Genomic DNA, 24,460 nt, shown 5'->3' on the forward strand with positions numbered 1-24,460 from the left:
GAAAGAATGAAAAGAGACGATTGAAGGAAAGGTACCCTCATTCGAAACACAAACACTGCACAGCATAGGCGTGAATAGAAAAATTAGTAAAGAGGACTATCCTTGTACATTTGACACTTTAATTACACATTATAGAGTATTCTATAACTACAATATAGTCCACCTTGAACAGCCATAGATATATGTACAGAAGCAGCAGGGATCCGAAGTGGTTAGGTATCGCATTACAGCACCTCCAAGTCAACATGACGCACTTCAGGGTGGCGTTTCTGAAAACAATGTGATTGTCATGCACATTAACAAGCTGCCTCACCATTAAACTCATTAATATTCTTTAATTCGTCAAAGGAATCTTCTTGTCGCCACCAATAAAGTCACATCAGATTGAAACTTATCAGCAATGGCAATGTATGTCTGTCCTGTCCACGTTGAGAAGGAAATTATGGCTTTTTCAGGCATATTTCATTTCTCGTTTTCATGGGTTATAAATAGGGCCTGACTTTTTCGGGTTTTATTTTTGGCCAAATTCGGGGGGTAAACATCGGGTGATATTTTTCATTTGAAAATTCGGGTGTATTCGGGTTAAATCCCGATACGGCATATTCTGTCGTCAGGAATTCGGGTGTATTCCGTTGATTTTTTTTGTTTAATAAAAATTTGTCTTAACATGGAACTAATGTTTAGCAATGTTATCAAACTTTATTTTAATGCACGCTTATGAGCGTGCCACGCGACCCGGATGTTTTCGGGTAGATTCGGGTTAAACCCAAATTTTACAGATTTCGTTCAGGGGTGTAAATATCGGGCGGATACGGGTTTAACCCTAAAAAGTCAGGCCCTAGTTATAACCTTATGGCATTCATACAATTGAATTCTGGTTTCACAGCCTTTCACTCTGCTATATTAATGGAAACAACACACTAATACAAAACTTTAGTTGCTTGAATGCTTTCTTACCTTTAAGTTGCTTTCTATTCTGTCCACTTGTGCCCCGAGAAGGTCGACGATGTTCTCCCCATGTTTCAGCATGAAGGCATCCAGCTGCTCTATCGTCTCTATGTTCATCACCTCCTGAAACGCATTGGTTACGAGAAATACATGTTTTCGGTTTCGAATGGTATGTGGCCATTGTGCTAGGAGAAAAATGGCGTCTCTACATACTTCCAGAAGAAGCTCAAGGTCTTGAGTGTCCAGGTACGACCGAGTCAACTCCCTACCATCGATATCGATTTCAGCCTTGTATCGCACAACGCTGTTGCCCATATCGGTTGCTTTTACGTCATGAATTGCTCTGTAAGAAAGTTTATTGAAACCGACTGGAACATTAAGATATTATTAGCACTATATAATTAGGCCATGCTGATGATTTCACGTCATACCTGTTCCACAATGAATACATCGATAAGTTTTGCATGCTTTGAAATATACTGTAAACATATTTTTATTCGCGATGTATATTAATTTTCACGAATCGCACTTTCAGTCATTTGCGAAGTTATTCATAGAGCCTGAAGTTTTAGGGTTTTTCCCCGAATTTGCACCCCGAATTGAAGGTTGCCTCTTTAGGGTGAAACCAGATTTTTACCTGGCAAATTGCCCTCACTGGGATGTCTGTAGGAATGCATTAATTTACTTGTTTGGCAGAAAAATTCAGTTACATCACCATTTGTACGAAACCACTACAGTTAGTTGAGTAACTGAGCCCGATTTCACCCCGAATTTAGCATACTGGAAGTTTTTTCACCCGAATTCACATGAATTTAGTGCACATGTTTATTTACCCGATTTTTACCCCCCGAATTTAGAAAAAAATATTTCCCGAAAACTTCAGGCTCTAGTTATTCACGAGTACTTAATTTCACGATTCCAGGCTGTTTCCCTTCGCGGGATAAACGTCAAGCTGTGTCCGAGAGCACAATTTTTTGCAATTTTTTTTTTGCAGTCGCGAAGTTCGCGAAAATTAATACATCGCAAATAAAAATACGTTAACACTACTCGCCGGGTCAAGTGACAGAATGGACATCTAAGAGGCCCGACTTTATCTCAGACATTATAACTGGTCTTCATGCAATGATAAGAAGGTCCGTACCTAATCATCACATCACTCTCGAGCTCCTTGTTTATCTGCTGCATAGCTTCAAATGGAATGGACCTGAAAGTGCGCAAAGCATGCATCTTAACTCGGGCGTTCACGATAGCTCTCTTTCGAAGACAAGCTAATGAAACCGACTCTTCTTCTAACCTGCCAACCAATGCAACAGCATTGGAATATACAATAAATCCAGCTACTGAGGAGAGTACTGTGCCAATGATGAGGGAACCCACGGCGTCGTACACAGGGTTGCCGAGGACCGTGGAGAGCCCCATGCAAGCTGCTGCAATGCTCACGCCGACAACCGCTGCCATGTCTTCCAGCAGCACAACGTTGACGCTCGGGTCTCGACTTCGTCGAACTAAAAGCCGTTGTTCTATGGTAAGGCAGTGTTTGCAATGCTGACATTGCTCCAATACTATAAGCCAACATGTTTCCTAAAGGCACTGTAAAGCACTGTAAAGCTGCAATCTCAGAAAATGTATCCATTCGATAGCCTGAGCCCTCAGTACACCTGCGTCACAATTTTTGTATGGTAAGGCAGTGTTTGCAATGCTGTCGTTGCTCCCATATAAGCCAACATGTTTCCTAAAGGCACTGTAAAGCACTGTAAAGCTGCAATCTCAGAAAATGTATCCACTCGATAGCCTGAGCACTCAGTACGCTTGCGTCGCAATTTTTGTCACGATTGCGCTCATAGTTTTTTTTTTTAGAAAATTAAAATTACGTGCAACACACTGTTGAAGTCGTCGCCAACTGCACATTGCTCGTCAAGTACGGCGGTAAAACTACATTGCATGCGCGTAACACTGTCCAAAACGAAATAAGCTGGCTACGCAGCCGACAGGAGCAGGAAGCCAGTTGGGAACATCGATCACTGTTGCTTGACAGATTGGAGATTATTTCCCCCCAAGACGTCGCCCGGAACCGTTCTTCCACAGAATTACTAGCAAATTAAAAATAGTATATTTAGCTGATAAGATGGTAAGTAAATCAACTTATCAACTATTTCAAGTACCATCAAGTAGTATTATCAAGTATTTAGTGTTTCCTGTCACATATATAACTTGTTGTGCTGGATTTACAATCAACAAGCTGTTAAGCTATGCCACCACCAACATAACCTGTCGGTCTGCTGCTTTACGGTACTGTAACATGAGATTCCATCAAAGTCCCATTATGGACGTCAGTGGGATGTTCTTCGGACTTCACGCAGGGATTCGAGTTGGCTTATATTCTAGCAAATATTGCAAAATAACTGAGACCTTTAACATGAGATTCCATCAAAATCCCATTATGGACGTCAGTGGGATTTACTTCGGCCTTCACGCGGGGATAAGAGTTGGCTTATATTCCAGCAAACATTGCAAAATAACTGAGACCTTTAACATGAGATTCCGTCAAAATCCCATTATGGACGTCAGTGGGATTTACTTCGGCCTTCACGCGGGGATAAGAGTTGGCTTATATTCCAGCAAACATTGCAAAATAACTGAGACCTTTAACATGAGATTCCATCAAAATCCCATTATGGACGTCAGTGGGATTTACTTCGGCCTTCACGCGGGGATAAGAGTTGGCTTATATACTAGCAAACATTGCAAAATAACTGAGACTCCTCTCACCATACTCAAACATGCTGATCTTTTCCCGGCGTGCAGACTTGCGGACTTCATTATATGCCACCAGCAGTGTCCCTGAAGCAAGGATGTACAGGTACTGTCAGAGTTAAGTGCAACACACAAAGGTGTGACCTGGGTGCGAGGATGCAGGCCGCTTGCTCACGCAGTACAGTTAAGCATGCTGCATCTGTACATGAGCAAAACTAGTCCAGCATCACACTTTCAATTTCAAACACTTTACTATGCAATTTATCACTTTGCACGCAGTGTTTCAGGCTGTAAAAGTCAAACAGCATAGCTTCGCTATGTATTAGCAATCAAATATTCAGAATCGTAGCATATGTGAGTGTGTGTGCATACATCTGGAACATATGTATGCAGGAATCCTGATACTCTATGGAAGCAGAGTTGTGGGATCGTCCAGAATACGTTGTCGAGACAGAGGCTGGCGATAAAACGAGGTTTATTGGCAGCGCAAGCCGGAATTTAAAGGGTCGCTGCAAAGACGGTGACGTTAACGCGCAATCGATTCAGCAACTTGCTAAACTCGCGCAGTGTTAATGCGAAAAATTAGACACGTGCATTGGTTACCCCTGACAACAGATAGGGTATAGACACAATTGTCAGTGCAGAAATTGGTTCTTTTAGCATCCCGTTAGTAATCTGAAATGCAATAAACCAACTTGTTTCACATTAGGTGAACGTGAAATTAGAACGTGACACGCACATGTGGCACGAAGAAGACCTACCTCCTTCAGAAATGAGAGATCCTCCCAGTATGAAGAACGCCTGTAAGAATGAGAGCCAAGTCAACTAATGGGACACTAATGGGATGGGACTATGGGATGGGAACTAATGGGATGGAACACATTTGAAGCCTACCACACACCCAGTAGAAGGACTCCAACTCCGTGGGGAGGAGCAGGCCTTTGATGCCGTGATACCATGCGAGGCCGGCACCAAAGAAGAACACGCCGACGCCGCTGATGAGGGACGACACGTAGCGCATGTTGTGGTAGCCGTACCTAAGGTGAGGTTGCATCACAACACACAGCGCAGTTTAAGACTTACACTCACAACGTGCGTTTTCATACTAACGGATGATCCGGATTGGCTTCCTGGATGGATTTGCGAATGCCGAAGGCCAAGATGAGCTGAAGGAGAAGACAGCAAGTGGTCAGACAAGACAGGTGCATACAGAAGGTAATATTCTAGAAGATTCTAGAAGAAGAATATTCTAAGAACGTGAGATTCTAGGTAAGAGGAATGAGAGAAATTTTCTGTCGTAGCTAGCTCACGTGAAAAACCCCCTCTCGAACAGGTACGTTTAAGGCTTTAAAATGTGAAGGTCAGAAATGTAGATTGAATCTATGCCAGACAGCAGCGATAAGCCTTTCGAGGTGCAATGGAGATATGAACACATTTTGCGTAACTCATTTACGGCCTTTGGTGCCAAACTGGGTACTCTTCGACAGCAAGTGTGAAAACGCGAGCGGAAAAGAAGCACACTGGGTTAATATTTCACAGTGGTAAAACTTGCACACTAGAATGTCTATGTGGTGAACCTGCACATATATGTGGATGTAATGAAGCAATCCTGTGGCTCCATGTTTTTGAAACCCCCAACCATGAGCTATTACTAGAGCCTGAAGTTTTATGGTTTTACCCGATTCTTCTCCGAATTTGCACCCCGAATTGAAGGTCCACCCTTTAGGATGAAACCCGATTTTTACCATGCAAATTACCCTCTCTGGGATGTCTGTGCACTAACTTACTTGTTTGACAGAAAAATGCAGATTACATCACTGTTTGTACCAAACCGCTACAGTTTGTTTGAATAACTGAGCCCGATTTCTCCCAGATTTTAGCGTAATGGAAGCTTTTTTTCGCCCGAATTCGCATGAATTTAGTGCACACGTTTATTTACCCGATTTTTACCCCCCGAATTTAGAAAAAAATATTTCCCGAAAACTTCAGGCTCTAGCTATTACATAGTGAAAACACTGACAGGGAAGTGTTTCAGTGGTCAGACTAACTTCACCGTAATATACTGTATTACGTTACACCTTGATTGTGACATATTTTTACGCAACAACATTCTTCGGCATATTTATTGCGTTCATATTTCCTTGGTGTCTTTGCCTGCTTTAGTAGGCCTTCATGCCGCTTCTTTAGAGCTTTCTTCCCTTAAGGCCTTAATGGTGACCACATGACAGGGGTAGCAGAGAAGGGTACACATTATGCGTACCTGATTACACGTGTCCGACAGAGAGTGAATGGCTTCTGCAAACATGCTGTGAGAGCCCGTGTAGAGCCAGGCGAGTGTCTTGAAAGCAAAGTTGGTGGCATTGCTGCAACCAGTGAGGCACATAAAGAAAGGACACGAACCGAGGGGTGTTGGCACAGAAACTCACACTACCACGGCCGTGTGGACGACGCGGCCAGAGCCTTTAAGTATCTGTTCCCTGCGCTGTGTCGTGGAAAAAAACATAAATAGTGCGCATAGTGTCTATCATGAAGTACTATGCAACAGTACTAACCAATGCTTCTTGATTTTTACGTTCAGCTCGTTGGTATTCTTTTAATATGTTTTTAACGGTGGATATATCTGAAATAGGAACAATACCATACTTGAAATGAAGCATGACACTACAAAAGACTACTTTTTTTTTCAGGGTGTCTCCCAATGGTTGTTGTTTGCCTCAGCAAAAATCGTTTTGACATCATCCCTATTTCCAACATGTGGCACATCACTGTTATCAAAACCTTACACAGTATGTATGCTATATGTACAGTATATCTAGTATTTATGCAAAATAAATTGGACTAAAATGCAGCAGACAGGTATTCCTTAGCCCCACCACAGATGTCAGTACTCATACTGAAAGTGATCAGAGATAAGAAAAAACTCAGTTGAGCAGGACGTGCGTCGTCTACTTTGCTTGACACCCACTCATTCTATCTCTCATCGCGGAAAAATAAGAGCTCTACAACAAATACGCAGAACAGCAGAACAAAGGGTCGAGCATCCACTTTTTAAGGACATTTTTCTTCATAAAACGCAAAGAGGACATCTTCCTTACTTTCTTGATACTTCTGCTCCTCCCTGCGACGCCTGTCCCTTTCTTTGTCGATGGCTTCATAAGATCCCCAGACTTCAAGTGCCCTGCATTGACGAAGCCACCAGTTCTACAAAGCCCCACCAGTAAGTGTTAACCGACTCACTTAGATTCCACATCCCTCCTGAGGTAGACAGTTATGGGAGGCGTATCTTCGAATGGACTCCGTCGCTCAATTTTACGCAGGCCCTCGAGATCGCTGAAATCGCACTACAGCCTTATAAGACGTTCTCGTTCATGTAGCCGACAACATATATGACACTTAGCAATGCACCGTGTACGAACCCAGGCTTGAGGAGGTATTCCGTCATCACCCTCACTGGGGTTACAAAGTTTCGCTCCGTGTACTCTTTAGTTAAGTCCAGTTTACGACGATTACCAGCGACGGCTGAAAGAAAAATACTTTGTCAACATGAGGTAGGTGAAGGTTTGCACGAATATGTCAATGCAATGTAATGCAATGTGTTCATGCTTTACTGCAGTGCTTGAGCACTTTTTTTTTTTCACTTTAGTGTACTACAGTTCAGCACTTACCTTTAACGATAGTGGCCTGCACCTCTGTCATGGGCGGTTTCTCCTCTTTAAGTACAGTTGCGGACGTGTGATATGCCGTCACCCATACTTTCGTGTTCTGACAACTTCTCCAGATTCTTGTACGGAGAATCACTAAAGGGGGTAAGGACGAAAGAAGTTCTCGAATAATGAGAATCATTAAAAGGGACTCGGAGAAACGTGGAAAGGGGAACTTAATGCAACTGACGGATTCGTTAAAAAAAAAAAAAAATGGAACCAAATTCGAAACATTCTTGATAGTTCACAAATACACTACATTCATCGTGTGCACATCATGCACTTCTCATTTGTTTAAAGAGATGGTGCCTATGGTTGGGTTTGTTTGTTTGTTCACGGCGACTTGCGCGCTCTAAAGCTCGTGCGCGAGCGACCGCGGCGCGGCTCTTGTGACGTCACTCCCGTGGCAGTGAATGGTGAGTCTCGTTCGAAAATCTAAGGTGGTCAAGAGCAGTGAGTTATCCACACACCCCAAAATCTGGAGGAGACCACCTAAAAACCCGTGAGATTGCGTAATATTGCGTGAAACGCGTGTAAATACACCCTCGCAGAACCCAACACCCCCCCAAGAACGAAACCCTGGGTAAAGCACTGGTCAAGAGTCGACTAAAGCGATTCGGGTCGCGTTGTTTATGACGATGTACACAGTACTAGTACTACTGAGATTTTGTATTTTTTCTCTGAAAAACGTACGGCTCAACATCGAAATTCTACCCGCAATCTGCGGCTCAGACGCTTGTTAAAACACATTTAAAAAAACATGTTTAAAGAACTGCTAAACAGACTATAAATCCACCAGTCAATGACAAGGTTCGACTGTCTTCTTGCAGACTTGGCCGGCTTTCGAAAGAAAAAAAAAGGACGTGCGCCCGTGACAACACACACATTCGTTATGGCTTCTGTATTTGTTTATCCTCCGATGACGAAATGTGTCCTTACCACGAGTGCTGTTCCCGCGTCCTCGGTATATCCCGGCATTTCCCCATGCACCTCTCAACTTCGAGGAACATGCGAATCTCTTCTGGAATGTGCTACCATTGGGAAGCTTAACCCATGTCGTAACACGGGAGAAAAGCATACCTGAAGGAAACAGATCAATGTCACTCCTACACAAACAACAGGAAACCGCGATAGGCTGCGAAACAAACAGCTTCCAAGTACGAATCGAAGCAGAAGAATTACATCTTGATGAATGTTGTGGTGATGAAATAAAAAAAATTCTTGTTTTGAATGAACATACCGCATTTGAAGTTGCTTATCGGTCAAAAATTCATTCAGCTGATGCACGCCGCCATATTTGATCCACTGTTGCTCGCAATCGTAATCTGTTTCCGCTAAAACGCGTATTCCATCAATTCAGACGTTAGAAATCACAGCAGAAAATTAATGGTTGTTTGAAGTAATGATCTCCATTTCGTCAGGTTCTAGGTATTTCCTTGAACACGAGGTTCTTTTTGTTCGATATCGAAAACTATCAGTGGCTCACCAGAACCAAACAGAAACACAGAGAAAATCTTTCTCTACAACAGAACTAGTTGAGGTGCTGGTTTCGTTCTCCAATAATGCTGATCTGGAACAACATGCCAAGATTTAACATTTCGTTATGCCATCAACGTTCACTGAGGTCACACATCAGAAAAAATCCTCACTGGCTGCAGAGAGGTGTGCACATTTATTAATTCAAATCAACAGCTACACATAAAAAAACTTGCTGGATAAGGACAATGTAGAAAACAAAAACATCCGGCTGATAAGTCATCTGCGAAGAAGTAAGCCAGAAAAAATGGCACAACCAGAACATACAGTGCACATGAAAACAGCATGGAATGCAGATGGAATGCATACGTAATACATAATAGCCCATAAGCTGCACTGTCAGTCACTTGTCTTCTGCCTGATACGCGGCAACGAGCAACGTAACGTTCTAAAAAATTCGGTGATCGTGACTTCAGAGAGTATACTGAGTATCATACTGGGAACACTAACATTTGCACTAAATTTCACACAACCACAGAGAAGGTGAAGCATGGGTGGAATTCAAGTAGTCCCCCTTGTTTAGTCATTCTTATTTTCGCTATGCAGGGCAGGCAGTACAGGGTCGAAGATTAAACGCGAATGCGCGAAACGTGAAAACGTGCATCTATCGAGGCAGTTTCTCGTGTCAGGAGTCCTTCTCTAGTATTTTTTCTAACTGCCCTTTTATGGAGCTGAACGACGGCCTTGCATCGGGTTTCTGCAAGGTAGAATGGTTAAATTAGTGCGCATCAGGAGCCCCATAGACAGGTGGCTGTGTGGATCTCAATGTCAGAAAATGCAAAGAACAGAGCACTTCGAGGGACGAACCTTTTCCCAACAGGAACGCATGACGCGGTACACGTCTCGAGGACAGGTCCTCGGTCGCGCAAGCCGCTCTCCGTGCTGCACCCGTTCTACGACCTCGGCGTTGGCAGCGCGTCCGTACGGAATCTTGCCACACGTGTACACTTCCCACATGAGGACACCTAGGGACAAGACAGTGAACTATGAGGAACCAGCCGGATCTGGTGGCAGTTCCTTTACCGTAAGCCCAGACATCAGACTTGCTGCTGAAGCGGGTGTAACCCAGGACTTCCGGCGGGGCCCACTTGATTGGGAACTTGGCACCGCCCGAGCTCGTGTATTCGTCGTCTATTACATACCTGCAGAAAATAATTAATTAAAAAAACGTACCATGGAATGTGTACTAAGGCAACTGATGGTACTACAGGATATGCACAATGGAGGTTTCCAAGGGTATGTGTATGCAGAGAGTTTGTACCTAGCCAAGCCAAAGTCAGCGACCTTGACTACGTTGCCTTCTCCGACGAGACAATTTCTTGCTGCCAAATCTCGGTGAATATAGTTGTGGCTCTCCAGATATGCCATTCCGCTGGCAACCTGAAGGCACATGTCCAAGAGCATGGGACCCTGACTGCTCAACGTTGCCTCATGACGCCGTAGGAACTGCAGCAGGGAACCTGCGCGGAAGCAGAAGACGACGATGCCTTTCCGTGTAAGACACTGATTGTGACGAGACAAATTTTGGAACATTTATCTGCAGATTCGACGTACCATACTTCATGTACTCCGCTACTATGAAAATGGGTCTGTGCTTGCTGCATACGCCGTACAGCTGTACCAGGTTCGTGTGCTGCAGTTTGCTGAAAAAAAAAAAACAGACAAGATAAGGAAAACGAGATAAGCCATTGCGCTAGATGGGATGAAAGAAGAGGACTCACGTCATGAGCTTGGCCTCTTCGATGAAGTCATCCTCGGACATGGTGCCTTCCTTCATCATCTTCACCGCAACGTCACGTGTCCCACGCCATTTTCCACGCCGTACAACCTACGAATGATGATGATGATGATTCAGGTATTAATGAGAATGGAGAAATTAGAATTTTCATGGTCCATCATCAAAATTAGAAGAAATTAGCAGCTGTTTCTACCATGTGCATGTAACATCAAAGCTCTTTTCAAGCTCAAGAAGACTTAGATTGTTCAGAATATTTCCACACTGTACATATTGCCATTATACCGGCACCTTGTCAACTATTATGCAACTCCCATGAGTATGACTATAATAGTAGTCCCCATTCGTAGTCTATGCTTGAAAAAGTGAAGCTCTCACCCCAAACTGTCCACTTCCCAATTCTTCCAGGAGTGAGAGTTCCGAGGGGTCTATTTCCCACTTGCCTGTTTGCAACAAACACATCAGTCATGATACAAGAACAGACCGTAACCAAAATTGATAGTAGATTCAAAGGCTGTACAAACAGGAATGGTTAACGATGTTGATTCATCAAGCTAACAGGTGAGTTTCTAAACAATGTATTGACAGATGAACCGGGTTAATAAGGGAAGTTTGTGAACGATGCAAGTTAATAAACAAGGCTGGCCAATAGGTAAAGTTATTTAATGGGTGAGGTTGGTTAAGTGAAGTTGGTTAGTAGCCAGAGTCACTTAATAGGTCATGTCAGTTAGCTAACAAAATCAATTATTAGGGGAAGTCAGTCAAACGGCAAGGTCGGTTAATAGGCGAAGTAATCGGTAAATTACAGTAAACCCTCATCATAATCGAGTCAACAGGATGGGGAAAAACTTGATATCAGCAGCTACTGTATTTAATAAAATTGGAAGGGTCACAAAAACAGTCACGGGTGCCTCGGAAGTGACCAGAGACACCGGGGAAGCCTCAGAGAAGCAAAGAAACCTTGTTGGTGAGCACCTTGATAGCTTACTTAGATATATAGTTTACTATATGGAGAAAGGGAGAGAGAGAGAAAAAAAAAACACTATTTGAATGCTTTGAAACGCACACATTTCTGTTAAGGTACTTCATAACGAGGGTTTACTGCGTGGTAACAGCAAGACTATCCCAGTGAAAAAGACGAGACTGAAGGAGACAGTGTTAGTGACAAAAAATCCGTGTAAGAAGAGAAACAGACCTCATGACCAGTTAGAGCAGGCACTTTAATACCCCAAAGCCTCTCCACCACCCGGTAAAGCTTCACCAAGCAGGCTAGGAGATAAAGTTCGGTTCAAGGAATCACACGGTGCACTCTATACCAATAAATTGTGCTATACAATTAATAAATACGGATTCAGTAAATCAAATATTGCGCCTTACCATGGGCAAGCCCAGAGGAGGCCGGAAGCTCGGGTGCAACACCCGACGGTGTCAAACGCCTTGCCGGCTGGCGCAGACGAGAGGCCAGGCCTCCGCTGTCGTGACGATGATACGTGACGAGTTCTTCCAACGACGAGAACTTGCGACGTTCCGTCAGGAAGAGCTTCCCTTCCGAGTTTGTGCATATGTGGTAGTGTTTGACTTGACTGCAATTGCAATGTGAACAAAATTGAAAAAAAAAAAAAACATTTAAAGTGCCACTCTGGACTAAAAAAAAAGCGTTTATTTTTGTTTAATCTATGTAAAAGAAGGTGCCTCAAGGATTCTATACAGATTGTATATGGTGGAGAAGTCACGTGAGGCTGATCGAGAGAGGGAAAAATGGGAGAGATGTCTTCTCTCTCTGTGTTACTACCCTCCCTCCTCAGAGCGGTCGGACGATATTTCACGCGGGGCCCCGCTAACGAACTATAAGACGTGGAATACTACTCATGCCGCGGACCATAAGGAGCACCCCCCCGGAACACTCGAAGGGCAACAAGGTTGCCAGATGAGAGCCGGGCGCTTCCCTCCTTTCCTAACATGGCGTCGCGATTCTCGAAAAATAAAAATTAATTTTCTCTAGCTTTTTGCGCATCCACGTAGAGCCAAAAAAATACTTTGCAGGAACGTGAAGTCAGGCACGAAGATTTCGGTAAAGTAACTCTGGTAGGATTCTGAAGACACGGGATTTAGTCCGCAGTGGCACTTTGAAGAGGGGGTGTACCCGCAGGAAGAGATGGTTAAAGAACGGGTACTCACCCGCCAGCGTACAGGGACAAGGTGTACATGCCGGCGCTGGAAGAGTTGCGCACCATGAACGTACCCTCGCGCGCTTCCTGCTGCAGAAGTGACTCCGCCCGTTGTCGCGACATTTCGCCGACGTACCACCTGAAAGTCGGGATAATGCGTGTCTCTTTGGTGAAGAGAACTACGGACCATTGTATAAGAAAGAAAAATGATTTCAATCGCAATGTAATTTAATATATTTTTGTAAAATTCCGCGTTAGCTCCGCTGGCTATGAGCGGCTATGAGCTGGCTATGAGCGCCGTGGCTATGAGTGGCGTACAGATGTGGACAAATGGAGAGAGGACAGCAGGAAGGAGTGGGGGGGACAGGGAGGGTTAGTATGCATCCTGGGCCGACTTCAGGGGGAAACTGTGCAGACATTCGTCCGGAAAGTCTTCGGAAAACTCTGGGAAAACCTCGGACAGCACAGCCGGGGACAGGATTCGAACCCGTGTCACCTCCCAGTCTCGGTGTGCAAAGTGATCGTCCTAACCACTGTGCCATGGGAGCTGGTAATATTATTATTATTAATAATAATAACAATAATAATAATATTAATATTAAAGGGGCACTAAAATGCAAAAACAAGTTTGCTTCAAATTACATTACAACACGCTACGTTAATTCCATACTTGTCATCACAATTCAAAACTTTGATTCCGTTACGAAGCTACAATCAAAATTATACCGCTGTCTGACTGGATGATGCCAATCTTTGCCCCCTGGGGACTCGATTCGTTGACGCCAAAGACGGCTCTTCATTGCATTTTTATTCTAAACAGTAGCGTTGTGTGAACTAATTTTGTTTGAATTGTAGTAATTGAAACACGGACTGTCATTTGAGAGCAAGTTGTTTTTGCATTTTAGTGCCCCTTTAATAATAATAATTTATTAGTGTTGCACGCAAGATCAAAGCGTCAGAGTAATTAATGCTTAGAGAGCGTAGTTTAGCTGCCCATGATATTTCGTGAGGTAAGTTCACACATGGTGTTTCCACCACAGGGTGACGAAGTGCTTACTTGTATTGTCCAAGTCCCGTCATTACTTTCTCTTCTACGTAGTTGCTGGGAATGTAGCCGACAGCGCTGAAGAGGAAAGATTGCACAGTTTTACAGAGCAGACTCAACGAAACTAAATTTTTGCTACTGCATCAATTGTTTTATATATTTGTAGCAGAGAAATAAAGCAGTTACATTTGGGGCCAACGGAACTGCACAACTAAAATATCCCGCGCAGGATACAAGACAAAAAGATCGACGAAATCTAGATGAGGAACGTTCTCTCAGACGTTGTTTGGAACTTTGCGGGAAAGCAAAAGTATTTGTGACTGTAACTAACAAGTGACTTATCAACAGAATAGATAGGTGATTTCTACACCGAAAACAACTTTACTTTCAATTTGGTAACACTCGATAGTATGATGAAAGAGAAAAACAGACGGCAAATTCCGCCGGCCAATCCTGCTTGAATCCACTACAGAGCAAGAAAATTCGAGACCAAATCCAAGTCCAGCAGCAAACAAACAATCGCGCTCCAACTCAGAAGCCTGGCAGAAGCTGATACATATTCTGCAAGCTGAACATGAGAATTCGATACGGATTGACCAGCGGAACGTGCGTTCGCCCCCGGAGAAAAAAAAAAAATCTAACCAATGGAATTCACCATACGTGAGCATTGCAAGATTAGAGGCTACAGCTATTAATAATCTTGCGACCCGTAAACGTTCCCTAAAAGGTAGAAAAACGTACCCGTGCTTGCTTCGCACCTGCCACCAGTGTTCACCGGATGCGTCAACTACGGTGTATTCTTCACCCTTACAAGGAAAAGAGAAAGACATATTGCAGGCATAGAAAGTAACAAACGTCAATTATTAAATGCATTTACGGTTACTGAAAACAATTTCGAAATTTGTGGACAGAAATAAATGTTATTTCCCTCTTTCCCAGCTTTGTTTCTACCCCATCTCTCCTTGCCATTTCCGTGGTACTTACAGCCTGCAAGCTTAGATCCCCCTCTTCGATGGCTTTAAATGGGAAGAGCGCAGTCACCACTTTTGGCACCACCAAATTCGGCTGAGGGAACAAAACTTATGTTTCTCACTCTTGAAACTTTAAGCCGGCAAACAAACACACGCATAAAATTTCAGGCACGCTTACCTTGGACGAAATAGGAGCTGAAAGACTTCCTGCAAAGTAACGGTAGAAGACTTAAGCCGACGTCCGCAGCAATTTATAGTAGATAAAATCGAGCAACAAAGTGCGACTACAACCCATAAAAAGGGGTGTCTTTGAGAGAGAAATCAACGCTGTATTCCATTCTAGGCACTAGAAAATGGGCAACACTTGGACAACACTTGGACAACATTGGCATAGGAAATATAAGTCGATGTCCAGAGCGCGCACAAGAACATGTTGCGGTGTTGTACGTTGTGGTTTTTTCCGAGCATGCAAGGAACAAGCACGAAGTAAACAGACCAGAGGGCGTTGCAGCTCTCCCGTTTGAAGAGGCAGTCGTGCACCCCGCGCCCCATGTGGGCGTACACCCCCCCTTTCTCTCGCTTTGTCCGCAGCACGACCAGCGCTTCTTTTTCCAGATTCCAGGATGGAAACGGGAGCACAATTCTTCGTTGTTTACACATTCTGAAACGATTGCGCCCGCAAATTATTTTCACAACTGAGATGCGTTCTAAAAGTTTACTAACGTTTTCTTATGGTTGTAATCCAGTCTTCTCTGTGCTGAGCAGACGGCGCCACAATATACAGCAGACGATCACCATGGCCAACCTGAAACAGCGTTAAAGTACTGCTTCAGATCGTTGCAAGAACTAAGTATACTTGACGAAAAGTTTTTTTTTATATATATAGACCGTGAAACCAGAAAATTTCGAGTTCACCACCTGAAAGGCATTGTCCCTTTCGAGAGCACCGTCTGCCACAGCTTCGACCATCTTTATGGATGCTAGATGAAGCCTTCCACGCTCTCTGCCTTGTCGCTGAAGCACAAAGAGACACGTCAAATACTACATAACTGTTTCCGCAAAAGTACGTGTTGAGGAGAAACTAAACAGTACTACTTACATCTGCGTTCCCGTCATGGTAGCGCAAATGTTTCTTCGTTAAAATAAACCATCTTAACTTGTAATGGTTCGTTGACTTGAGGAGAGATTTTCTCTGTGATCGTTTGGCCAAAAGAGCTTGTTTCAATATTTCTTCTTTTTCTTCCATGTCAATTTTCTTTTAAAATTTCTGCGAGGCAAAATGAGACACTTTTGCACAACAACATTCTTAGGCATAAGCGGGAAGCAGTCTCCCGTCAGTGTAGTCGACTTTGTTCATTATATTCAGCACAAGCAAGTAAAACAGATGAGAAATACTATGAATACAAATTACAAGCTTATGAAGTGCTGCAACGAAGAAAGAAAAAGTGAAGAAGCATGCGAAGACGTGTATCTCTTTTGTTCTCTGACGAGTTTATGCAAAGGAGTTCACATGTTTTTCAATAGCCTAGTTTCCTGGAAACCTACAAATTTGCACAGAACAGAAAGAACCATCCTGTCAGGACGGAAAGAAGACTATGAAACGGAAGATGACGAGAAAACTACGAATGTCCGAGCATTTTAACTATGTAACACACCGGTTTGGATACGAGGAAAAACCCAGCCCAGTAGGTGGTTACCTGAACTTTGATGTCGTTGACTCGCAGAACTGACTATGTTGTGTTCAAAATTGGTTAACCTACCACATCACACGTTCTAAAATGTAACGATTGCAGTGTCCTGGCAATTCGAAGGCCGTCCAGGGAACACATCATTTCTTTCTATAACGAACCTTGCCTCATATCTAGTCCATCTGACAGCAAAGCCGGAAATACCAGACCACCTAGAAGGACGTCATCATACGTCACTTCCTTTCACTTTTCTCTTTCTCTTCTTTTTATCCTTTCCTAAAATATGGCGGCGATTTTGTCTTTGGGTTTGGCATCGTTTTACGTACCGTTGCAACTGTTCACCGGTTTAAGGGGAAAGTTCACCTGCCGTTTTAAACCTGGACCACCTGGACGCCGTTCCTCAGTTAGTGAGCATGTCAAACGACGGCAGAAATGAACTCACCGATGACTTGTAAGCTCAAGCTAACAACGCGCGAGAGTCTCACGGCTAACCGATATTTTTTTTTGTACTGTAGGATCCACGGACTCAGTAAGCTCATGAAATCTAAAGAGCACACACGGTCGCTTACAGAGAAACGGGACGACTTCATCGCGTGGGAAGATTATTTCATGGCTGCAGCCTACTTGGCAGCTATGAGAAGCAAAGATCCCAACACACAGGTTGTTCCCTGGACTGCTTCCGTGTATATGGGTAACGCTACGCTATCTTACAGGTGGGATGCGTTATAGTTAACACAGAGCAGAGAATCGTCGGTGCGGGATATAACGGCATGCCTAACGGTATCGACGATGACAAAGTACCCTGGGCCAGGACCGCCGAGCGTCCAATAGACACGAAGTACCCCTTTGGTAAGGACCACATCGAAGTAGTTTCCAAAACGACGCTTCATCGATTGCCAAATTCATATTAAATGTGCCCTTCCCTTGCTGCTGTTTTCAGTCTGCCATGCAGAAATGAATGCAATCTTCAACAGAAACTGCTTTGATTTGCGTGGGTGTCGTCTGTATACAACGCATTTCCCGTGTAATGAGTGTACCAAGATGATTCTTCAAGCACGAATCACAGAAGTGGTGTATGTCATCGACAAGCACAGGGAAGAAACAACTTATGTGGCTTCACGGATAATGATGACACAGGCCGGCGTTAAGTTTCGGTATATCTGCACGTTCCACACTTAATCATGTCCATATGTGCTATACTCACGTGGGGAAACCATTGCATGACGGACCGAATTCCGGTGTAGCACGCTCCCCCATGGTGAGGGACTTTGCATGCCCTCGAATATTACCGCATTCTACCTTGGATAGCTTTGAAAGAGAGCTAACTACACAAAGCACCATTCTATTCTCTTTAGTGTATTCTGTGAATAATGTCATTGACTGTCTCTCTCTCTTTTGTTTTTACTTTTAAGGCAACATGTCCCGGAAGCCAGCAAGATAGTGATCGACTTTGAGAACATGCGCGCCTTCAAGTTGTGATCTACATGACGAATGTGCCGTAACATGACCTGATCTGAGCACGTTTGACAATACCAACTGCGACGTTACTGCCGATTTTAACATGAGATGTTTTTAAACCATTTTTTTACGAACCTATAAAGACGTCCCTGTCTGTTGCAGGAGGAATCTCTTTCGGCGTATTGTTTTTGGAAATGGCACTTTAGGTATACGTCAAATTTACACTTTGAGCATGTACAGGCCTGGGCACAATGGGTTTGAAAAGTTATTCTTGTTTATCATGCAAGGTATGGCAAAAAAAAGCACAAAAAGATTGTCGAGTGTGTAAATAAAGAGAGCTAAGCAGCGAAACCTTTACGCTAAATAGAGTTGCTAAGTAATCTATCTGTCTACCCTCAGAGCATTATCAATTTGAGAAGTTTTGTTCCATCAAAAGGGGTCACTTCTCTTCTAAACAACGCATGCAGAACTGTACAATTACAACGCAGTCTGTTATGAGGCCACAGCTCTCACTATCTAGGCCACATCTTCTGCACTTGCCTTAATCGTTAAATTCACAAACAGTTTTATCGCTTGTCAGATCTCTCCCATCTCTTCCTCCCTGCATCAACCCTTCCTCTACCCCCTGTGGTCATCCAGCAAAGATTCCATTTCCTCGGTGTTGCTCATTATTAGGGGAGCCTGGGACTTCAAGGACAAAAATCTTCCAAAATATGCGTGCAGATATGCGTCACGAAACGTGTAAATGTGCGCAAGATGTGCAGAAATATTATGATGCCGGGAAGGAAGCTCTTCTGTACCTTGGAGCTGTATCTGGAACACTGGTTTTGGGCCGACGACCTCCCTCTTGAAATAACATGAACAGTGGTAAAACAAGAGGAACGGCTAATGTTAAAAATATGGTTCGAATGGCGCCGAAATATGATGTTATACGCAACCGCCATATTGTGATCTGCAATAATATGACACACGAAACATCGTAAAATTTTATCGTCGTGATTTGTAATGTGTAGAGAAACATTAGTTATATCCGCCTGAACGCATTTAAAAAATATGCATTTTGCATGAACTCCAGGCTCTACTTATTATCAATTTCCTGAGTCGTTCTTCCATCATACTTTACCTGAGCGGAATAATCTTCGTGAGGTTGCAGACGCACGACAAAGTAGAACTCACAGCGTCTGTTTTACACCAGTTACCTTTTGTGTCAGCGCCCTGAACTGGCTTGATTGTGTTGTAGTTCGTTCTGTCCTGTGCTGTGCTGTGTGCCTTAAAAAATAACCTTTTTGCACCGCCAACACACAATGCCGGAAAGATACCTTGTACAGTCATGTCTCGCTTATCGGGAAAACTCCTTATCCGGACTACATTGCCGGGAACGAACCTGCTACCGTTGGATTCTGCCTCGGTTATCTGGAATGCGTTATTCGTATCCGGACAGCAAGTACGGGGACCAATCTTCCAGGACCTGGGTCATTCCGATTCGCTTATCCGAAAAAAGTGTCAACATCCTCTGTCCACGGCATGTACTGTGTTCACATTATTCCGGATAAGGGTCACATCTAGGGTTGCCACCAGTCCGGTATTATACCGTCACTGCCGGTTGCCGGTAGGAAGGTGATACCGGCAGTCTTTTGCCGGTATTTGTGGCTCAAGACCTCTCATAAGGGCTTTTACGGGGTTTTTTCCTTCAACATTCCACTTACAGCTCGAATAAATCTGGAGCGCAGACCAAACTCCGCAGTCGCCAGTCGTTTTCTTAGTTATTCATTATTATTATTATTCGTTGTTATTATTATTATCATCGTTATTCATTACGTCTCGCGTTCGGAGGGTACAAGAGCAGTGGTTGTGCAAAGCTGCTGGTGGTGGTTGTGTCGAGCAAGCTAGAACGTTCCTCACCCACTTTCCCTTTCCCACGAGCCTTTCCTCCTTTCCCTCTATTCCACCCCCTCTCCCTCAGCCGGTATTTTTCACTCCGAAAGGTGGCAACCCTAGTCCCATCTCACCCCGGGGCAATCTGTACCGTTTGACTCCCCTTTCCTCAGGGGTCACTTTCTTTCGGTTTTCGTGTTTGAAGCAACGGTCTTTCCCTTGTTTTCTTTTCTGGAGCTACAAAGAGGTCTCCCAAATTTTTCGGGTTTCCACGGAAATTTGCTGGGTTCGCTCGTCCGGAAATTCCTTATCCGGCGGACTCCCGAGGTGTCCGGATAATCGAGGCATGACTGTACGTACACAGAAGTAAGTACGTAGCAGTCTGAGGGAAACAATGCACATTCATTCAGCCTGTCACGGCCTTTATTCTACAGAAAATCACGGACCGCACGCGCGCTGGTCATAGTCTCTCCATCGACGTCGATTGTATTTACACGTATAACATCTCGTCGTTCCCTTTCAACAAAAACAACATACTCCACCCTCTCTCGTTGCCTCGGCAACAACACCTACTCTTTCCTCGTTTTTGTGGATGCATTTCACCAAAGCTTCTACAAAAATACTGTTGAATGTAGTGGTAGGGAGAAGGATTTTAAGGTCCAATAACGATTATGTGTGGCGCAGTGGAGTATAACTTTGGCTGGGGTTCCCGTGAAAAGAACCCTGGCTAATGAAAAAATGTACGTGTTATTACTTTCAATTGATGTTCCAGGAATGACGTTAATAACAGGTAATGTGTTTATAAGCTCCCATGTTACGAGATATATACAATTATTACCAATAATCCGATCCGAAAGAAATCCGCGTAAACATCCTCAGACTTGCCACGTCTGAGCGTTTAGCTCAGATTTAGCCGTATCTCCCGATTTTGATCTGGCAACCACACTGAATACTAAAAAAAAAATTTTCAGGAAAATCAAGTTTTTGAGAAAGAGTAAAATATGTGAAAACACAGAACCTTAGATATGACCTGTGCTGTGCGTTTTATGCTAACAAGAACACGTACTTTCTGAGGACATCCTCGGAATTGAGGCGGGAACTGGCAGAATAACAAATATTTTTGTAGGCTGGGTGATATGTATAAACAGTAGGTCAGTTGGCATAGGAATGCAGCACACACACAAAAAAAAAACAAATATTTGTTACTGTGTTAAGCGCAGGCTGTATTCAAGTTTTCACGCTTAATTTACGTACCTAAAATTTATGCACCGCAAGGACTTAGAGCCACAGAAGCTTTTGGAATCATTGTATCATCCTTGTGGAAAAGCCATCACCCCATCAAAGCCACTTGGCTACAATACCATTCATTGCAAATCATGCTTAGTACTTTATGCTCTAACCAAAATCACAAAATATTTTTTTCTATCATCGGTAAAGATACCTTTTCTTAAAGATGCTGACATCTTCCATAAATTTCTTGTTTTGTGACATTGCAGCCCTCTGCAGATACTTTAAGCATACCTACCAACAAGAAAGCGAACGAAACAGTATTGCAACCACACGATATAACAGCGGGACATCTGAGGACGTGCCTCACACTGGCACACTTGCCAAAAACCCGGAATACAGCCTAGTCTTAACAAAGACAGGATCCGGTATCACACTTTCACATCGGAGCACTGGAGAATAAATACTTTCTTTAAGGAAATAAAAACGAAAGAGAAAAATAATCTAGCCACACGAGGTCGCAACCAGCAGCGACCGGGAAAAAAAAAAAACTTTGCAGGAACACGTTAGCAATGCTTTATAGCCTAGTTCTATTCACCTAGCATTAAAAAAGAGCTATTGGCAACACAGAAATTGTAATCAATTAATCGGTCGCTCTCAACCGAGTAGGCAACGAGTTGAATATAAGACCCCGTTGTCTTCCGCGACCCCACGTTGCACGCGGATGAGTATGTACAGGGCGCGGCATCGTGGAGGCCGTCTGTGCTGAAGATGCGAGTCTTGTCCATTATTGCTCGACTTTAATGTACAAGAGGGCGAGAGTGTGCATGCCCACTGACGGCATCATGGCGCGCTCTGTAGGGCAGCTGATATGGCACTAGATTTGACCTTGGCCAGGTGGCAGCACTTGCTTCTTTTTTTCTTTTTTTTTTTGCCAAGGGAGCGAGAGCATTCTTACTAAGTTCCGGCATTGACTCGAAAAGTTCCGAGCTCCCAGCATTGATGTCGTCACATTACTTTGAATCGGGTGATGACGTAGGTTGAGCTTCGTAGGAACTCTGGGTACGATGATGGAGGCCAGTGTTGTTCGCATAGCTGGTTAGCAAATCGAGTAGTATTTCAGCCTAACGCACAAGTAATGGGGTTTTAATGCAACTAAACCTGCTAAGTTATGCACTGGAACAGTGTCCTCTCATGTTTTTTTTTTTTTTGCATGACTTGTTTTTTTTGTTTTCAAATCACTGCTTTTTGTTTGTTTGTCCTTCATGTCTAGTGGTTTTGTTTTTGAGGAACTGTTTAGTAAAAACGCTGAAGTAACATACGGGGAGTAGCCAGATTCCAGCTACAGCATCAGTTTCAACGAGGTGATCATTTTGCCGGGACTGAAGCTAGAAAACAACTTTGAGTTACAGTTCAGTCCTTTGTCTGAATCTTGCCTGTAGCATGTCGTCGGTGGATGCTACCGCGTAAAAACGCTGTACGTAGAAGACGTTTTCCATAGCTTTTAAAACCTTTCGACACGGCCCAGATTGTGTACGTCTCGGTGCCTTGTAAGCAGGACGAAGCTCAACGTTACAAAATATGTCGCGTCTGCAATCCACACAGTACTTGAACTTGCTCCACACCCATGTTCCAAATCACCCATCATCTCTCCATTCACGGTGTGCATTCACCATCGAACGTGCCCACACACCAAATCCTGTCAGTTCCGCCGACATTTCACTGTGTCTCAGTCATTCCAAACACACGACGATCACTAGGAAGGCGACCGCATCCCCAAACCGTTTGCCTTCAGCGCTGCAAGTTGTTCTTCGCCTAGCCGTATCTTCTCGTCGAGCTCCCGCGCGTCGACGAGTAGCTTGGACTTCACGCGGACAAAGTGGTCGTAGTCTGCATATTCTTCCGGTGTCAGGTATCTCCTCAGCAGTTGAGACACCTGTTGGCTCCGCCTGTCGATGCTCTCCTTGAGGCGCCGAGCTTCTTCGTGCTGGCTGCTCAGCTTTTCCCGTTTCGCCTCGAGGGCTCGCTGCGAAGTAAAACGGGCACCAGGTTGTGACAGTCAAACCTCATCTTACAAAATATAATGCCAAAATCGTTAATTCGCTATATCCGCAATTCGTTATATCGGGAATTCGATATACGCGAGAAAAATTGTCATAAACAGCAGGACGTTAGCAGAAGTCTTGTCATGAGGTCGTCGACCATGAACGGAGTTATGCCCTATTACCTCTCACCACATTTCTGTTTAACCCTGCAGTTGATCAGCAGTGTTATCATTCATAACGAATTTCGCATATAACGAATTCTAGATAAAGCGACCTCGCGGTTTTTCGAATGTTCGAATAACACTTTGAGACAACAAAACAGTCCACCTACACGTTCGTCTTCACTGGCAGAATTGCCTTGTGTTCCGAGCGCATTGTGAACACGTGCCAGTCGACCGGACAAAGAGAGCAAAAGATGAACTATCTTCTCCATTTCCTCGACGTGTAATTTGTACTTGTCTAACTCGTTGGGTCGGGCGAGGGCTTCGACTCGCCGTGTGACCACCTGACCCAGGGCCTCATTCTGAGACATCTCTTCTCGCAGTTCCACTTGTTCTGCTCGAAGTGCATCAAGCTTCCGGGAAATGCTGCATGCTAGCTCCTCCTGTGAATGAGCGTTGTAAATATTATGTGCACTTCCTTTTGACAGGGTATTCATAGTCAGTTGGGGCACCAGTCTACTCTCAACCACGTGCATGTCCCCTTTAATGAATGCATTTGGGGGGGGTCTACGTCCCCGTTTTGCAGCAAAATTTTAATTACATGTTCATTCTTGCAGTACCGATAGATTAATTAGTATCCGTGGGGCTTTCATGCATTTCGGCATATTCTGCAAGGTTTGTAAAGTTGGCACACCCGCAACGCACGCTAAACTTCGCTACGTTAGAAGGAGAGACACGCGGTAAATTTAATGCCGCGTTTTCCAATACACATTTCAGACCAGGAATACCTTTCTTTATTACATTTTCGTTCACATATGAAGTGTCAATGAAACTGAGAAGCTCTATGAAATTTTTGTACCCCACACATCATGCACTGCCTAAAGTTGGCATTCCCGCAATGCAGTAGTGCTATGCAGTGGAGGATATGTGTGCCATGTATTGTGCAAAAGCTATCTATGAGATGCTGAGATATCAAATACCGAGCATTCTATGGCAGGAATTCCCATTCAACACCATCGAACACAAGGTATGCTAGGTATTCCATTCATCGCAACATCACGCACCGAATAGCACCATTCCGAGTCTAGTACCTCTCTTCCAGAATTCACCGATTATAATTCCCGCCCTCAAATAAAACGCCGAAAATG

At 43.9% G+C, this 24,460-nt stretch overlaps 4 protein-coding genes across 8 annotated transcripts in view; 1 reads left to right on the forward strand and 3 right to left on the reverse strand.

The window, feature by feature from the left end:
- Positions 1-99: 99 nt before the first annotated feature.
- LOC135396246 (proton-coupled zinc antiporter SLC30A9, mitochondrial-like) lies at positions 100-8,746 on the reverse strand. Its single transcript, XM_064627271.1, has 18 exons — positions 8,644-8,746; positions 8,343-8,483; positions 7,368-7,499; positions 7,119-7,221; positions 6,940-7,032; positions 6,798-6,880; positions 6,255-6,322; positions 6,129-6,184; positions 5,963-6,065; positions 4,813-4,868; positions 4,604-4,739; positions 4,464-4,503; positions 3,718-3,789; positions 2,243-2,453; positions 2,090-2,152; positions 1,162-1,291; positions 958-1,071; positions 100-269 (listed from the first exon to the last, which is right to left on the reverse strand). Exons 2-18 carry the CDS (start codon positions 8,479-8,481, stop codon positions 225-227), a joined length of 1,644 nt encoding a protein of 547 aa, XP_064483341.1. The 5' UTR covers positions 8,482-8,483; positions 8,644-8,746; the 3' UTR covers positions 100-224.
- A 688-nt stretch (positions 8,747-9,434) lies between these two features.
- On the reverse strand, positions 9,435-16,740 carry LOC135394952 (tyrosine-protein kinase Btk-like). Its single transcript, XM_064626057.1, has 18 exons — positions 16,556-16,740; positions 15,958-16,125; positions 15,777-15,872; positions 15,582-15,663; positions 15,355-15,519; positions 15,037-15,065; positions 14,872-14,952; positions 14,629-14,693; positions 13,900-13,965; positions 12,853-12,981; positions 12,052-12,257; positions 11,053-11,117; positions 10,661-10,767; positions 10,494-10,582; positions 10,201-10,399; positions 9,963-10,081; positions 9,747-9,904; positions 9,435-9,636 (listed from the first exon to the last, which is right to left on the reverse strand). Exons 2-18 carry the CDS (start codon positions 16,102-16,104, stop codon positions 9,565-9,567), a joined length of 1,875 nt encoding a protein of 624 aa, XP_064482127.1. The 5' UTR covers positions 16,105-16,125; positions 16,556-16,740; the 3' UTR covers positions 9,435-9,564.
- Positions 16,741-16,817: 77 nt separating this feature from the next.
- Positions 16,818-18,176, forward strand: LOC135394954 (deoxycytidylate deaminase-like). 2 transcript variants are annotated; one of them, XR_010422983.1, is made up of 5 exons: positions 16,818-16,997; positions 17,062-17,206; positions 17,260-17,395; positions 17,487-17,804; positions 17,959-18,176. XR_010422983.1 is itself a non-coding variant. In XM_064626058.1 (5 exons), the coding sequence occupies exons 1-5, from the start codon at positions 16,960-16,962 to the stop codon at positions 18,023-18,025; spliced, it is 600 nt and encodes a 199-aa protein (XP_064482128.1). In that variant the 5' UTR covers positions 16,818-16,959; the 3' UTR covers positions 18,026-18,176. The 2 variants fall into 2 exon arrangements, 1 of the variants encoding a protein (XP_064482128.1); XM_064626058.1 differs by having other exon boundaries at positions 17,487-17,700.
- Positions 18,177-20,280: 2,104 nt separating this feature from the next.
- The window catches only part of LOC135394955 (protein Shroom3-like), a 170,135-nt gene continuing 165,955 nt past the window's right edge, over positions 20,281-24,460 (reverse strand). For all 4 annotated transcript variants that reach the window (XM_064626060.1, XM_064626059.1, XM_064626063.1 and 1 more), the window contains 2 exons: positions 23,483-23,755; positions 20,281-23,132 (listed from right to left, as the gene is read on the reverse strand). In XM_064626060.1, the coding sequence (XP_064482130.1) occupies positions 22,863-23,132; positions 23,483-23,755 (543 nt within the window). In that variant the 3' untranslated portion in view covers positions 20,281-22,862. The remainder of the gene's footprint in view (positions 23,133-23,482; positions 23,756-24,460) is intronic.

This window comes from Ornithodoros turicata, chromosome 5 (genome assembly GCF_037126465.1).
Source record: "Ornithodoros turicata isolate Travis chromosome 5, ASM3712646v1, whole genome shotgun sequence".
NCBI lineage: Eukaryota > Metazoa > Arthropoda > Arachnida > Ixodida > Argasidae > Ornithodoros > Ornithodoros turicata.